This window comes from Megalops cyprinoides, chromosome 10, assembly GCF_013368585.1.
Source record: "Megalops cyprinoides isolate fMegCyp1 chromosome 10, fMegCyp1.pri, whole genome shotgun sequence".
NCBI classification, from domain to species: Eukaryota; Metazoa; Chordata; class Actinopteri; order Elopiformes; family Megalopidae; genus Megalops; species Megalops cyprinoides.
In genome coordinates, this window is record NC_050592.1 from 11,660,614 (window position 1) to 11,677,905 (window position 17,292).

Here is a 17,292-nt window from a genome sequence, read left to right on the forward strand (position 1 = left end):
TTGAACCGGGGTAGAATGATTGGCGTGCGTGGCTCAGGAACAGGGCGTAGCTGCGTTCATTTCCAAATCACGGACGCCCTCACGCTTGGGGCGTGTTTATAATTCTGACACCGCATGTGGGCGGCGCTGAGCTCTCCTCTCTGTCTCAGCGAGGACCAGTCTCTCGCTGCAGCTGCATCCCGGATTGAGCATCATCAGACTGGAAGCGAGAGAAGGGAGGCAAGAAAGCGTCGTCGACGCTCCAACCATTATCGGTCCTTTCGGAAAACGGAGGATTGTAGCTTCACGGCTGACATATTACGCAGACCTAAAGACATATAAAGGAGAGAAGTAGTTCTACATGGAAATAAAATAGAGACTTATAATTTTTACTTTTTTATTTTATTTTCTGACAGCAACGCAGCCTTTACTGAGTTTCAAAATGGCTGAGATTACCAACATAAAACCAGTGTATGGTAAGTACTATTAGCTAGCTGTGTTTCTTTTCTGAAGAGAACCTTGAACGTTTCTTTGAAGTTGTCGCTGCCATGACGCTTTATTGTACTGTTGGTAGAACAACCAATTAAAACAAATAATTGACCAAATATACGGTGAAATTTGGTTAAATACGAGCGTTTAAGACGCAGAAATATAGTTTTACTTGGTAGCTACTTCGTAGCTGCGCTATAACGTTAGGCTGCTTATTTCTGCCAATGGCTAACGAAGTTTTAATAATTCAGTTGGTTACCGCCGTTAGTCAAGCGAACGTTATGATGCTGTTTTTAATTTGTATGTTAATTAAATCAAGTGTCGCAATCAAACACATGCTCAACTCCTCGAAATGGGTAGGCTATAGCTGGTAAATCAGGATCGCCAGCTAGTAAGACTGATTTTCACATTACCTGGTACATTGCAATATCCTTCTAGTCTAAAGGACAGGCAGACATTAATTTTGGAAGCGTATTGGTAACATTGCATTAAAACATGGCTATCGCAGATACAGATAATAGTTCATATTTAGGCTATCTGTTATCATTATATTTATGTTGTTACACTATGGTTTCACATGGGAAGAAGAGTAAAATTCACAGTAGTCATAACCATTTGTCTAACGATATGTTTTTTTTTGTTTTTTTTTTAAGATTTCTGAATAAGAATAAAGACGCTGCTGTTTAATACATTTTTTACACGACCCATGAAGTGTATTTGTCTTTCTGGTGGTTGCCACTTGCTTCGTCATTTGCGCACTCTCTGGCAGTGGGAGAAAATATTGGCATCTCTGATGCTACGGCTGGGAGAGCCGTAGCACCAGAGAGGGTGGGAAAATTCTGGCCTTTTGTCTGTTAAGGACTTAGATTGAGTCACAGTGATTTTCGGGTCGTGATTTTCTGACGGAACGAAAAATCTAATGGTGGGCCTGCGCTGTTTTCAACTGCCCCCACTCTTTCTAATGGCGTTGACTGCGCGTGTGATGGGGTGGATGTGTATGACGTTATGTCTATTCCTGGGCAGGCATCGCCTATCCCCGTTTATCTATTGTTTTTGTTAAAACAACCTGCTCGGAATCGGATTTGTGTCTGCATTCCTTTATTTTCTTTTGTCCAGGACGTTGGCGTGATTTATTTTCACGCCCATTGTTGTGCGTCTCGTTTTATATGTGGTATCATGATCGCAGTGGTCTTTATACGGCAGATATGTTAGCAATAAAACGGAGCAATGCTACTCTATAATGTGCTCTGGGACGCTCAAAGGAACAGATATAATGTACTGTATGGAAGGAGCCAGGCAAATCACACGTAAAGCTCAGCAGATTGTTAGAGCCTGTGCTGTACGATGCTACAGACGCGGGGAGTACAGAATGTCTTCTCCAGTTATGCGTTAACGGCTGTCTCATTCATGTGCCTGGAAAGGAGGTGAGAAAACAGTGGCGAGACAACTTTCAGTTAAGCACAGAATTCTAAATTAATGGGCCAAGATAATTTTATGCCTACTGAAAGCTTCTCTCCCAAAGCCACTGTTCTCCTGCAGGTTACAGAATTTAGTGAAATGCAAGTCTCTCGAGTGTGGGACTTTAATTTGTATTTATTTGAGTGAGGAGTTAATAGGTGCCCAGTGGAAAAAAAAAATTATAAGATGGTGGATGTAATGCTTGTGTACATAAGGCACAAGGACATCTCAAATGAAATAGCTACCAAACAAAGGTTTTTTCATTTTACAGTATATAACAGTGGGGTGATTTGCATGCACCATCATATATTTAAAAATAACTCCCTCAGTAACTGTTCTGGTCCAAAACCCAGTGCGTAGGTGGTTTCTTGAAGATTGGCTCAGGGAGTGAATTTGGGCTGAATGAATCACCATGCGGGTAAAACAACTCAATATCACGCTCCTCACAGCATACTATATATGTGTCTATGTCATAAAACTGGGTTTGGTCACTTAAAGAGTAAACTGTTGGATTACTAGATTAAGTAATCAACTGAAAGCTGTAGCGATCTTACGTGAATAAAATTAAAACAAATGGGGAGTTTGGATTTGGCAATCTGAATGATATATTCTGCCTGCCATGGCAGACGGTAAAAGTAGAGGCACCAACCAAAGTAATGACTGATGTACTAAAACTTACTAAAGTAGTAAGTAGCAGAATGAAAATAGGGTCAACAGCAGTAATATGGTTAAACTTTATACATGTAGTTTATGTAATCACTGTTCTTTGAGCACAATGAAACAGATTTGGCTTTTGGTTTCAGTGTTATTACTTAAGAGATGTCTATTACATCAGGGGTTTGTGCAGCTGTAGGAATATAAGTCCAATATCAGAATTGGGGGGTTTATCAGTTGGCAGACTGTCGTAAGCTAATTATGTCATATATGGCAGGAGATGCTCCCACCACTCCACACATTGTTCAGGCGCTGTACGTATGGCAGGTTGTTACTATCACACACGTACAGTGTATTTGACACAACCACAGATGCAAAAGTGGCATCCCCTTGCCTTAAAGGCACAAGACAACTGGGCTGTGACAACATGTATCATGGAGATACACCACTACATTTCTCTGTATTATTGACCTTTTTAGCTATAACCTGAAGACAGATGTTATATATGTGGTGACAGAAGGACAAGCCTCTCACCACCACCTGTGAAAGAGAGTGCCCTGTCCATTAACAAATACTGACTGACAGCTTTTATATCTGTGGCCCCTTGTGAGCCATTCACTGAAGTTCCCATTGAAATAGACAATGTAGGACACTAGGGTGCTGATGAGGACCCTCATAAAAGCACTCCTGTATCTAGTGGTGAAGATAGGTGCAATATAAACTAACTATTCTATCCTTATAATTACAATTATCAAGTGTTCATTAGAAAGGTAAAGGACTTACATCAATAGTTAATATAAAACAAAATGTTCTGTACAGCTGACTTCTGTGCTATGTAATTGTGTGGCTGTATTTGTCACAGCTGTGCGTGCTGTTTCATTGGCTGTTAACGCCACTGATAAAGTCAGTCAGAGCTCATTTTTAGTAATTTCAGCGCTTGCCGTTTTTTTTCCCAGTGTGTGCTCTCACCAGAAACATTTTGTCAAACCCAAGTCACAGATGAGGTGTGTGGATCTCCTCCCACTCTCCCTATTCCTGCCTCGTGTCTCCTGTTGGTGTCATTAGAGCTGTGTCACTGCACTCCAAATGGCCTACTGCGACTCAGGGAGGTGATGTCACTCTGCCAGCCCCACACCTCATCCCCTTCTCTGTCTCCAGGCGCCCCCGATGCCTCTTCTCAAACCGAGTCATCCTCACACTGCCTTACACCTGTGTGGTGTAATGACTGTGGGATATATATAACAGAATAAGCTAATAAATTTAGTATTTAGTGTTATCTGTTATTTCCAATTGCAGTTCTATCCCTCAGATTACTTTAATTGCACTTTGTATATTAGAAAGCACCCTGCGTTTAATTTAGACAATACAGTAACTGCATGCTTTTTAAAAAGTCTCATTGAAATCTATGGTCTATCACCTTCAGCAGGATGTAGACTCACTAGCTCCACAGTTAAAGGATAAATTTGAGCAAAAATATAAAAAAATTGTTCCTTCCCCTCCAGTTCAGTAAGATTGTATATTGTAAAAGAAGGCACCAGTTTCATAGTCAGGAAATCTCTTTTCTCCAGACCAGTGTTTTGTTCATCCTCCCTGGTGCATGACCAGTAAATGAACACTTGATTTCAATTTTTTTCTGACCTCTGTAAAGAGCAAAAATATAGAGTCTGTATTTATATATTTTAGTGATCAAGAACGAATAGCAACAACACAATTTGGTAATGTAATTTGGTGACATTTATATTACAGTTAGAGAGCGTGAAGTTGGTTTAGGTTTTCTGTATGGATACCCGCTATTCAAAAGGTACAGAATAACTTCAAGTTTGAGATCTTTGGTGGAGGTACATTGTAAGAGCTCTAGGTATTGTGTCGGGAGCCATACTCCACTTATACATGTAAGTATTGTATAAGTAAACATAATAAATAGGTGTCTAGTGACATTATATTGAAATGAAAATATAGTACAGAATAATGACCTCAGGTGACTTCTGAGTAAAGCCAGTGTGTCCAACCAACCATTCTTTTGTCTTTTCAAAAATCACTCCAGAAAGAACTCAGTAGTCTGGCAGTCTGGGGGCTTTGCACCGAGAAGCTTAATTTTACTGCACTGTTCATCAAATATTTAGAGCCAGGCCTTGTTTTTCCACTTGAATTCCCCGAGATCTTATCCACAAGAATTTAAAATAAGTGTTGCATAAAGATGTTAGTGGGCCGCAGAATCTGGCCTATAGTCAGTGCTGTCTAAGGGTAGTATAGGACAGGGCAATTTCTGTGGAGCATCCAGAGAATCTGAGTGGAGGATTTGTGCTGGGGAACAGTTTGAATGTGGAACATCTTTCTGTTATACTGGGACAGCATTTTCCAGCGTGTGCCTCCTGCTCTCCCATCACGGCTCCCTAATCCGGGAAAGCTTGGCAGCAAGCGGGTACCAATCTGTTCTGCTACATCAGGGACACTCTTAAGACTGCGCTCCCATCTGTATGACAATCACATACTGCCAGCCGCTTGTCAAACATGCCCACTGACCCAGGACTGATCCGAATCTTAAAAAGCCCTTTTAAAAGAGCTACTGTAGGACATGCAGAATGTGGGATAATGTAATCTCTGTACAGTAAGAGAGACCATTTTGAAATGTATGCTACAGTATGTGTTTCTCAGTTATTTGTGTGATCGTGGTACCTGGTAAAGCCAGTAAACAGTACTATAAAAAGGTGAGTTGTCTGTACTGAATAACAAATATAAACAAATACCCTAAAAAAACAAAAAAAAACACCCTATCATTAATGTGGAGATAATTGCAAAAAATGTTTTCAGCTTTTGTTCTGGATGAAAAGTTTAAATTAATATTAGTCTGACCCACCCTATACAGCATAAAGGTAATCTTTTAATATTGTGGCTGCAAAAACAGCAGCATCCAGCCTAAGTTAATATAAAACATATTTGTGTGTTCAGTACTGTATCATCAGTTCAGCAATATGTGTCATAGCAAGGAATCCAATGACAATGTTTAGTGTTGGACTTACAGTAACAAATACCCCTCAGAAAAGCAATAATAATTTGTTTATCACGGAATTATAAAGTTTTATATCCAATGCACTTCTCTCTGGAAGAAGTGGGAATGTAAGTCATAACTTGTGCAAATTAGTCATGTGACAATGGGGGGTAGAAGGATGGTATGAATATTCAAGAGCAAGGAAAGGGGAAGTCATGACTATGGTTCTCTCTCAGGGGGACGTTTCCAAGCAACTGGAGCAGCTGGCTTTGAGTACTTCTCTAAGTCTGATGTCAGCCAGTTGGAATTTTTTTATCAGGGCTTTCATCAGGGTGCCAGGGACTAATGACTGAAAAGAAGGTTACGGTCTTTGTTTGGAGAGACAGACAGACAGACACAGAAAGGGGAGAGAGATGGGATGAGGAAGGAAGGGAAAGGCAAGCAAAAGCAGAAAGGAGAACAGAAAAAAAGAACAAATGACAAGTACAAATCAAAATTTTAGTTTGCTAAATGTACCATAGAATGTATAGAATGCTAATATGTATCACCATACTGTGATGACAACTACACTACCCTTGGTGAAATTACTAAAATGTCTTTCCCCTCAGAAAAATCAAGAAGTAACTGCTATTTTTGCACTGCAGTTTCTCTGTGCTGTTGCCACAGAGACGGTTCTGCCAATAGTTTCACCCTCTGTTATGCTCTTTGGATCTGTCACTGAGAGTTTGGTCTCTGATGCCAGCAGGAGTTTTAGCTTCACTGCGAGAGGCTGTTCCACAGCTATATACTGCCGTGAGAAGTGGCTCCGCACATCCAGCACCATGCTGTGTCACAATGGTGTTCCAGGTGCCCTTCCTGGAGGACCACCATTCCTGCTGGGGTGTTTTTGAAGATCGCTTAAAGTGGCTCTGGTTCTGAATCACTATGTGCCACTGGGTGCACCTGGCCTAGTTTGGCACTGCGGCTGAAGTCAAACCTGGGGTGAAACAAACCTGGTAGTTTTTTTGGGTTCGGTTTTTTTATATGTAGACTAACCAATAATTCCTGTACACAATTTTCATCTCACTGAAAAAGCCATAGAAGCTTCTCTAGAGTCACCTAGATTTTTTTGAGCAAAATCTACGTTACATTACATTCATTTAGCAGATGCTCTTATCCAGAGCGACTTCCAGCACAATAGAACATAAGTGTATCCATTCAAGCTGAATGAGCAAAAGAGCCTCAAATGTAGAGCCTCTATCTTCTTCAAAGGTTACCTGAAAAAAAATACAGAGACTGGGAGCCAAGATGCTGTGGGCATTTGAATATATCCTGTTTCTTCTCTTCGGTCCTTAGAAAAATATTGTGTGCATAAGGTGTGGGTATGGATAGCGTAGCGTGCAGTGATGGTACACAGAATACCAAACTGATGTTCCGGACAGGACAAGGGAACATTGCACCTCCTTGCACTGAGTAAACAAGGATTATTCTCACTGCCTGTGTTCCTTTTCCCTGAAGTCCCATTACAACTGTAGTCAGTGGCATTATTATTGCATTACAGTGCCTCCGGTTTTCAGGACATAACCATCCATGCGTGTCTGAGAGTGAAACAACTGGGTGGGGCAGATATCACAGATCTTCAGGGCATCCCACCCATTATGCCCCAGTCTTCTAATTAATCCCATTGTATCTTTAGCACAAAGCATGCTTCTTTTCATTTTCCTATGACTATAATGATTCAGTGCACATGAGGTGGCCCTGTTTCCTGTTTGCTTTGTGTAAAGCTGTGTCTTGTATCCCCTAAGCGCTTGTGTTTTGTAATGCGTTTCAGTTATTAATCTTTCCTTGTGGTGCTGCATTGTCTCTCCCTGCAGTGTGAACAGGCTGATTGATATGCAGCCCTGTGTGTAGGGTTGCTCCCAATGCCTCTGGGTGAGACTCAGACAAATACATAGCATGCCAGTGACTCCTCCCCACCTCCCTGCAGACACACACATGCATGTGCACACACACACACACACACACACACACACCCCACCCACTCTTTTCTCTCTTTCAGTGCACCACTGAACCTGTCCCGATATGTACCATCTGCAGTGCACTGAAGTATATGTATGATATTTTGTAGTTTTCCATTATTAGCACTGTGCCTCAGAGAACGTCAACGTTGCATCATAATTCAAATGATTCATAATATGGTGTGACTATGGATTTGTTCCACCTGAACAGCGTAACATAATTCTACAGCAGCACAATATTAAATAAGGCATACTGCAGAACCGTATCATATGTTTATGATATTGTTTATGGTGCTGATGGTGTAGTCAATTCCAGAATATGTTTAAGTGATGATAGCTGGCAGTGGCAGTGTACTGCACATACTCATAATGAAGAATTTTGCTGTAATAAAAAGGGACAATAAAGGCTACAGTTAGAGAAGAGAGTACTCACTCGGAATTGCTCATTAGCTGCAGAAGTCATAAAACCATTCACCCTGCATCTTTGACCTGTTACCAGGTTTGCAAGGCACGTTTCATTTTTACTTTCGCACATTCAGCCCTGGGTCTTGCCCTTGTTTTTGCACTCACTCCTTCTCTTCCTCTTTGATGTCTGTGTGAACTCAGAATCCAAATAAGCTTCACTGTCTTAACATGAAGGATCCTAAGTTGCCATCGGGGCAGAACAACGAAGCCCTGAAACGTAAGATGAAGCATGACAGATAAGGGCACGTATAAAGAGTCTGCCTTCTATTTGTGCCTCCAAAATCATAAGATACCCTGCAGGTCAGCAAACTGCAAGTTAAGTCCCAAACCCTGGCTTTCTGCTCTTCCTGCCTCTGCTCTCTGCTCGGCTTTTGAAACCACTGTGAATCCAGTATGTGGCTGAGAAAGATCTACCGCCAGTAGATGACAGCAAATACAAAGGCATCAAAAACACAATCAATTTATGATCCCTTTTATGAAACTTTTATATGTATAATGTAAAAAAAAAACTTGTATCATTGTCAAAAAGGGTTTAAGACTGGACTGTCAAACACAGTTAATGTTACAGTGTTTTATGTATCAGAACACCTATATAGGCGATGTGGAATATGGCTTTAATTTCATGCAGTTGGCTAAAGGGTAACCTTAACTGAAAGGTTTTCTGGGGCAGGAACAGAAGACAGCTGTGACCCAGTAGTCATACAGCTGGTGCTGCAGAGGGCAGCTGAGGACGAGCTGCTTTCAGCGAAGCGGGAATAAACCATCTGCTTGTATGTTATACTCAATAAATGTCAATGCACCTGCAAAGGCAGGCGAAGCTTGCATGACCCTCGGTCCTTTTCTCTGAGACTGCATTGTCTCGCCCTGCCTTTCCCTGTAAACTATTTCGTTCCCCTGAAGTGTTCTGTGTGTGCTTCAGTAAGCAGCCATTGGGCAGACTTCCTCTTGCCCCCCCTTCCTCCCTTGTTCCCTTATTTTCCCTCCCTCTCTGTGACCTGTTCCTGTTTAACTTTGCTGACACAAACAGAAGCAGAGAGGCCATCATACTGAGGCACTGGTGGTTAACAATGCGCTAATCCGTGCTGACAATGGCCTTTGGTGAACCTTCTTTACCCTCACATTCAGACAAGATCAAAAATGTTTGTTCAAACCAGGTCATGTAATACTTTTTGTAGATATCACATAAACGTCACCAGTTGCAGTGTTTTGTCTTCTCTATAAGGTTTCACTCTCATAATAAAAATGTCAGGCCTGCTAAAACAGAAGCAACTGTTTTTCAACCAGCTCATGGGAATTGTGAGATTTCATTCTTGTGATGCATCTTTGTGATCTACTTCAAGGCTGACTTAGTTTCTGATCTTGACGTGACTATTTTGTACGGTTTGAAGGGAAACAGAAACAAAATAACAGAAGTAGGCTACTTTCTTGTGGCTTGGTTTTACGTTGTAGAAACAACAGACAAAAAAACAATTCTCCCTTTGTTTGGAATGATGAACAGATCAGCACGCTCGCGAATGTCGTCAGTGGTGTTAGACTCTTTTGCTTTATGCACGGCAAAACCTGGTACTCTGCTTTTCTTTCCTGGGAAGCACTGTACTGAGGTTACTGGTGAGGTGTCTGCTCTTTCTGGAAAAGACTGGCTTTGTAACTGGGACCCTTCTCTCCTGTCTCCATCCTCTTCCTCTATCCCCTCCCTCCCCATCTCCCTCCAGATGTGTCCCCAGTGTTGGCGGGCTTCATAGGCGCAGGGGTCCTGGTGGTGGTGGTGGTGGTGGCCGTCTTCCTGTGGACCTGCTGCCAGCGGCGCTACCGCCAGATGACGGGCAGCTACAAGCTCCACTCCAGCCACTGCGACTCGGCCACCGACCCGCCCTACAAGTTCATCCACATGCTGAAGGGCATCAGCATCTACCCCGAGACACTCAGCAACAGCAAGAAGGTGGTGAGGCTGGCGCGGCGCCCGGGGGGCCGGGTGGAGCGGGACGCGGAGTGGGGCAGAGCGAGCGCCGGCAGCGGAGGGGTTCTCATGGTGGACGCGGCCGACAACAGCATGCTCAACACCCCCAACCTGCAGATGAACCACCTCGTCCCCAGCGGGCAACCTAAACTGGAGCGCGACCTGCCCATCCGGGCTGACTACTGCTGCTTGGACAGCAGCTCGGCCAGCAGCAGCGAGACCAACAGCACTGTCGCCAGCAAGACGGCCACACCCTTCACTCCCGCCGAGGAACCCAACCTGGGAACGCTCACCCTGGCCGTGGACTACAACTTCCCTAAGAAGGCGCTGGTGGTGACCATCCAGGAGGCCCGGGGCCTGCCAGTCGTGGACGAGCAGTCGGGCAGCTCCGACCCCTACGTGAAGATGACCATCTTACCCGAGAAGAAGCACCGTGTCAAGACCCGCGTGCTGCGCAAGACGCTGGAGCCTGTCTTCGACGAGACCTTCACCTTCTACGGTGTACCGTACAGCTCTCTGCCCGACCTGGTGCTGCACTTCCTCGTGCTCAGCTTCGACCGCTTCTCCCGCGATGACGTCATCGGCGAGGCCATGGTGCCGTTGGCTGGTGTGGACCCCAGCACTGGCCGCGTTCAGCTCACCCAGCAGATCTGCAAGAGGAGCTTACAGGTAAGAGGGGAGGGACAACACTGGCACACTGACACAGGCGTGAGTCACTCCCACAGTTCCCACACCAGAGCAGGCATTCACATATGGCACTTTTTTATGTACACAGTGACTGATGGCCACTGAGAGACAGAATGACTAAGTGCGAAAATGAATAACAATTAATCTAAGAAGTGCACGCGTAAGAGACGGAGGATGCTTTCGACATTGCCAGCAAGAAACTAGTGAGCTCACTCATCTGAAGGAGCTCCGAGACTCATACACAGACGCAGACACTGACGCACAGTGAGACACAGTAGCCCTCGGTGCAACAGATGGACCACCACGGAACAGTGTGGAGGTGGCAGCTGCTTAAGGCCAGACACAGCAGAGAGCAAGAGAGGCTGTTTCACGTCACGCTGTGGTAGTGAGGCAGAGACAAATGCACATAGTCACGCAGACACACTCACAGATACACACAGTCACATACATGCAGACGTAAAAGAACAGTCATACAAGCACTCTCCTTCTCATTGTACCAGTTTAATTGCACATGGGGGTGGGGGGGCGTGTGTGTGTCTTTTGCATATTCGTGGTTGTACCTTGCCAGGATGTTTTTTTACACAGTCATATACATGCAGACCAGGGTTTCCATTATCCGGTAATTACCGGTTTTTGTCTGGTAAAATTTATAAAAAACCGATAAATTAAAAACTTGCCAGTCAAAATGTCCGATAATAATGCCAATACAAAACATAGCTACAACGAAGGCTATCCCTAAACAGGACATTTGTGTTTTGACAGTGAAACATGCTTATTTATGAGTTCAGTGAGCTGTACGCCGACTGGGCTACATTGGCTAAAATTGCCTGTGTTCTGCCCGTGTAATGCATGCCAGCAGAGAGGGGCTTCTCTCTGCAAGCTACAACCATGAATATACAAAAGACACAGACACACACACACACACACACATACACACACCCTACACCCCCACATACAATTATACACTTAACAGCCTTTTGTCAGAAACATAACTGTCTCATTTTATTCTGGCATCATTAATGCCTTACCCACAGGCAGACAGGAAAGAACTGAAACAAAGTCCCCTTTTATTTCCGCCTGCAGTAAGACATTATTAATTCCAAGTACAGAAATCAGATCTGATAAGAATATCATTATCTGCTCCCTTCCAGTAATATAGATCCCCTATCTACACTGCGAACACAAAGTCTGAAATAGCATTTCAGAGTTTAGAGTGCCTGTCTAAGTTACTAGTGCTAAACTGTTTGTGATCATACTCACTTCTGGGTTGAGACAGAGGCAGGAGGGAACTCCTTTAGTACGAGTACAGTAAAGAAAATTTATCAGATGTTAGTGTGTCAGTAAAGCACGTGTGAGAGTTTGATTAGGGCAGAGGGTGTTCGGCCCTCTTCTCTCTGAAAATGAGGGATGCTAAAGCCACCATGGCCAAGCATGACAGGCAACCCATCAAGACAAAGATGAACAATTGAAAAATACAACTGAACATCACCCTCCCCTACCATCATCTCTCCCTTTACTCACAAATACATACAGGCATGCCTCTATTCTTCGTGCCATATCAAGAATAATAATTTTAATTGAATATACCCCCTCTATTTTATCCTGGAGGTTTGAAAATCCAATCTGTTTTCTTCAGAGGGAGCAATAACCTGAAACAGATAAGAGAGAGATGGCGTAGTACTGATGAGCTGTGAATGCACATAAAAAATTAGAACTGTAAAAAAAGGCAGCCATTCTATTTTAAAGTCCTTCACAGGTGGCCATGAAAGTTTTATAAAGGGAATGTATGGTGAAAAAGGCTTTAATTATTAAATTGTGGGATGGTAAAAATGTCATGACCAATATCATAGTAATAGCTCAGCACTGGGACTTTTCTTTTACAGCCCAGAAATTACAGTTTATCCCAGTTCCAGGTTTATATTACACAGAAAATTATTATTATTCCATAATATTCCTGAACATTTAAAATATAGACCTGTAAAAGACAAACAATCTCATCTGTATTTTATTGTACTAATAAAATCTCACTGTGGATTATTGGTATGACTGTATTAACAACAATCTCTTGGGGTTGGGTCCTCCAGCACAAACATTGTGAAAGTGGATAGGGTAAACATGGCGCTCTTTTGTCCTGAAGTATATAAGAAGGGTTCTAAAATATTATAAAAATATAAAATTATACTTTAGATCTGCTAGGGTCACTGCAATCCATTTTTCTCACAACACTAAAGCTTATGCTTCAACTAACAATGGTACATTTGGAGCAAGTATGGTCAAAATGGTCAGAAAGTTGCAATATAATCTAATGTACATAAAATACATGGCTAATGTACTAATACTGAAATAGAATATGTATTTACAGTTTAAATATGTCCTGTACCTGCCTCACTGTTTGAAAGTCCAAGTTAATACATGTGACTACAGTGGTGCTGTAGTTGCCACAAGAGGGATTAAAGGAGTCTTTTTAAACAGTCCAACAGCCTTTCTGTGACTGCAAATTAAGTTTCCCCCAGTTGTATTGAGAAGTTTTGTTAGGCACTTTAAAACGCCGATGTGTGTACAGTAGAACATAAGCACAAAGGTCAGAACATACATACCCATATACTTGAGACATGTACTGTATATACTGTACACAAACCGATGTGGTCAATCACACAGCTGTGTTGATGCATGGTTTCGTACACAAACAGAAGGTCGGCGCTCAAGAGCACAGAAGCAGGCAGACATTTGTGCACAGAAATTGTGGCGTGGAATCACGCAGAAGAGGGGTCGCTTATCAGGAGCACACAAATGTAGCAGTACTGTGGCAGTGAGACCATGTAGCTGTCTTCTTACAAAACTGTTTCAGTACCTAGCACATTACCTGGCGGTGGCCAACACATGGAAACAAAGATTGGTATTCAGACCCTCACACATATGTTGTACACACCCATGTAGTCACGTAGCAAATACAATAATCACATATATGCACTCATGTACGCATTGTGTGGGGTGATATACCCTACACTGGGCTCTCTCACACTGGGTTAGATATTTTTATATTTTTTGGCTAACTGTAGTAGTTGCCAGTTACGTCATTAAGCTTGGCTCACCTTGACAATAACTGTAACTCACATAGGAATGAGTTTGAAAAGCGAGGCAAGGCATACGCAAACCTCTAATGTACATACACACCTGCACACAACTATTTTCCATGCTCCAAGTTCCACAGTGCTGTGAAAACATTGCTGGATATGTGCATCCCACTGATGCCATCTGGGTAACTCATACGTGCCCAGACGAGTCGTAGGGGGCTGAGAGTGAAATGATGAGGGGACCCTGGCCGGCCTACCCAACCCTATCCCTGGCAGAAAGAAACTAATTTGTTTCTGCCGACGTTCTCTCCTGGTCATTGTTGGCAAATGACACGGCCATTTTGAACTTGGCCTGTAGCTTGTATTTGGAACAAATGCTTTTACTGTCTGAGCCACCCAGGAGACCGTACAGTGGGTGATGTTAGTCTCAGCAATAGGCTGCTTCCCACCCACTCAGCAGCAGCACAAGAATCTGTATACAGAAAAAGGGAAAGACTGGAAAGCAGAAGGTCTGAGGAACACAGAAGAGATTAGGGAGCGTGAGAAAGAATACGGTGAAAAGGGGAACACAGAAGAAGTAATGTAGTTGATTTGTGTTCATCACTCTACCTGTTTGCATGTGCCTTTCACTGGCTGATGCGTTTGTTTTGATGTGTTTGTGTGCATGTATATGTGCTTAAGTGAGTCTGTATGGCTGTGTACGTGTGGGTGCGTGTGTCTACATGTCCGTGTGTCTGATATGATCAGGTTGTTTACCTTTTCTGCAGTGTGTGAATCGTGGGGAGCTGCTGGTGTCTCTGTCCTACCAGCCTGTCACCCACAGACTGAGTGTGGTAGTGCTGAAGGCCAAACACCTGCCCAAGATGGACATCACTGGCCTGTCTGGCAGTGAGTATCACCACCTATCTTCACTGATTCTGGACCTGTGCTTATCGTGAGCATGGACACAGACATAAATAAAAATGTGTGACATATATATATATATATATCCAGACATTGATGATTGTTCCTTTTTTCACTGTTAGACTATGTTGTGAATTTTTAATTTGATCTTTGGCTTACGTTGAGTTGGTTTTAGGTCAGAACTGAATGATGTGTCTATGTGACATGTTGTAGGTTTGCGAAGGCTAATCTCTCTTTCTCTCTCTCTGTCCGCTTCATTGTGTCCTGTCATGCCCCAATCATTTGCCAACTCTCTGTCCCTCCTAGATCCCTATGTGAAAGTAAACGTGTTCTACGGCCGCAAGCGTATCGCCAAGAAGAAGACTCATGTGAAGAAATGCACGCTCAACCCCATATTCAATGAGTCCTTCATCTATGATGTGCCTGCTGAGCTGCTGCCTGACATCTCAGTGGAGTTTCTGGTCATCGATTTCGACCGCACCACCAAGAACGAAGTGGTGGGCCGGCTAGTGCTGGGTACCCACAGCCCCTGCTCTTCTGGCGCCACCCACTGGCGGGAGGTCTGTGAAAGCCCCCGCAGGCAAATTGCAAAGTGGCACACCCTCAGCGAGTACTAGTGCCACATGCACACCTCCACACACACACAGAGGAGTCTGATAAGAGACCCCTCTTTTAGAGAGAGAGAGAGAGAGAGAGGTGTGTGTTCTCACGTCATGCATTCTTATTAAAGACAAGCAAATAAGCAAAACTCTGGAGGGACTTGTGAAGTGAACTTTTTTCATCAAAATAATTATGATGGTGATGATTATAACGGGGTCCAGAAACATTATAAAAGGACTGTTTGTTTGTATGTGTGTTTGTTTGAGTTGTATCTCAAACAAACACACATACACATGTGGACACCCACACGTTTACCCAAGTATAAAAACAGACACATTCACACATACATACATATCCTGAGACGACAACAACAAAAGACAGATTGATCATAAAGAACCAAAATATGATTAGAAATATACATACATATATATATAAATATAAATATATAAGACTGTTAAAAATGTATTGGGTCTTGTTCTGTGTGGTTAAGGATGTTCAGAGGCATGACCCAAATAATGTTCACACACACAAAAAAACTGTGACATGTGAAATTCACAACCTTTCCCTTCCCTCAACTCCCACTCCTTTGGCTGTATATTGGTGGTATATACGTTCAATGTATTGCATGTTTGAACAATGAAAAAACATTGGACATGATAAAGTGCATATTACTGGAACTCTGAACGATAAGCTCTTTTTTCTCTCATTTCTGATTCTAACAAATTGGTGTCCACAACATTTGTACTAATACTATCAGCTAAAAAAGGTGAATTTAGAAGGGGGTCATCCTATCATGCTGTGAAATCTCAGAACAAGGGGGGGAATTGGTTGGAGATTCAGGGGATCATTGAAGAAATATCTTGAGAGTATGCTGTTTCTTAAAAAAAAAAAACAATTGGCATTAATGAAAGGGATAATTGCAGGGCTCATGTCAGCTGTAAAACCTGGTAATGACACTGGTATTGGTACAATGTGGACATGGCAGACATTTCAGTAACACTTTAGAATATGATCCACTTACATACTATCTGTAAAGCATTAGTACTCATTAACAAATATAATGGGGACATTTGGTCCAGTATTAATAAATGGTAGTAAATCTGTCATTAAGGAAGTTGCCAGATTCCACAAATTCCACACAAGTTTGTATATGCACTGTTGAGATGGGAATATGTAATATATCAACAGTGTGTGTTGTAAATTTTAAAATTTAGAATTTTGATGATTAAATTTTGTTAATCTTGCAACTCTGGCCTCTCCAGTGATAACACATTTACTAACATTACTCTTGGATGTAACCACAATATATTTGTTAATGCATATAATGCCGTTATTGATGCTTTGGCTTCATGCACATACTGTATTTTAAAGTGTTACAGACAGACAGCTCTGTTTGATGTTTGTACAAAATGCCTGGACAGTAGTTTCCCCGTTATTTATAAATGTTGACTGTAAATATTAAACTGGAGGTATTCTCACCAAGCAGTGCGTTGACAGGTCGTTGAAATTGGCAGAGGGTAATGTTCAGATTTCATATATCAGTTTTACTGAAAAAATATTCTGTTTTCTTTTCAGTTTTAAGTACAGTATTTTATCATTTGTGAGAACAGTGTAAGATTGTCCATGATGTTATGGCTGTTGTTTGCCCGCTTCAGTTCCAAAGGGTAATTTGTGCAGACCTACTGTGAATGTAATCATCCAAACCGGCACTCCGTTATCCATGAACTTTTTGACCAGACTGAATCATATCACTATCAGTTTAAGATTTGATTACACACCTGTCAAAGATCAAGAGGCTTCATTATCTCTTGTGACATTTTTGCAATTATAATTTCATATCTCTTCCTTGATTATTTAGATCTGTCTCTTGATTGTTATTTGAGTATTAATACATATGATCTGGCTGAAAAAGTAAGTACATTGGATTATCACTGTAAGAATTATATCATTATATCTATTAGTTCATAATGAAATCACCATAATTACTACCTTTTCATTTTGGACATAACACTGGAACCTGTTTTTCTGGAGAATTTGTCC

General features: G+C 42.3%; 1 protein-coding gene across 1 annotated transcript; it reads left to right on the plus strand.

The window, feature by feature from the left end:
• The first annotated feature begins 139 nt into the window (after positions 1-139).
• syt11b (synaptotagmin XIb) lies at positions 140-17,049 on the plus strand. The gene is made up of 4 exons (XM_036539758.1): positions 140-455; positions 9,744-10,657; positions 14,517-14,637; positions 14,959-17,049. Exons 1-4 carry the CDS (start codon positions 422-424, stop codon positions 15,267-15,269), a joined length of 1,380 nt encoding a protein of 459 aa, XP_036395651.1. The 5' UTR covers positions 140-421; the 3' UTR covers positions 15,270-17,049.
• The last annotated feature ends 243 nt before the right edge of the window (positions 17,050-17,292 follow it).

Coding starts and splice junctions, on each gene's coding strand:
- syt11b (XM_036539758.1), top strand. CDS start 422: ATGGCTGAGATTACCAACATAAAACCAGTGTATG. Junction 456..9,743: donor CAACATAAAACCAGTGTATG/GTAAGTACTATT, acceptor ATCTCCCTCCAG/ATGTGTCCCCAGTGTTGGCG. Junction 14,638..14,958: donor CATCACTGGCCTGTCTGGCA/GTGAGTATCACC, acceptor TGTCCCTCCTAG/ATCCCTATGTGAAAGTAAAC.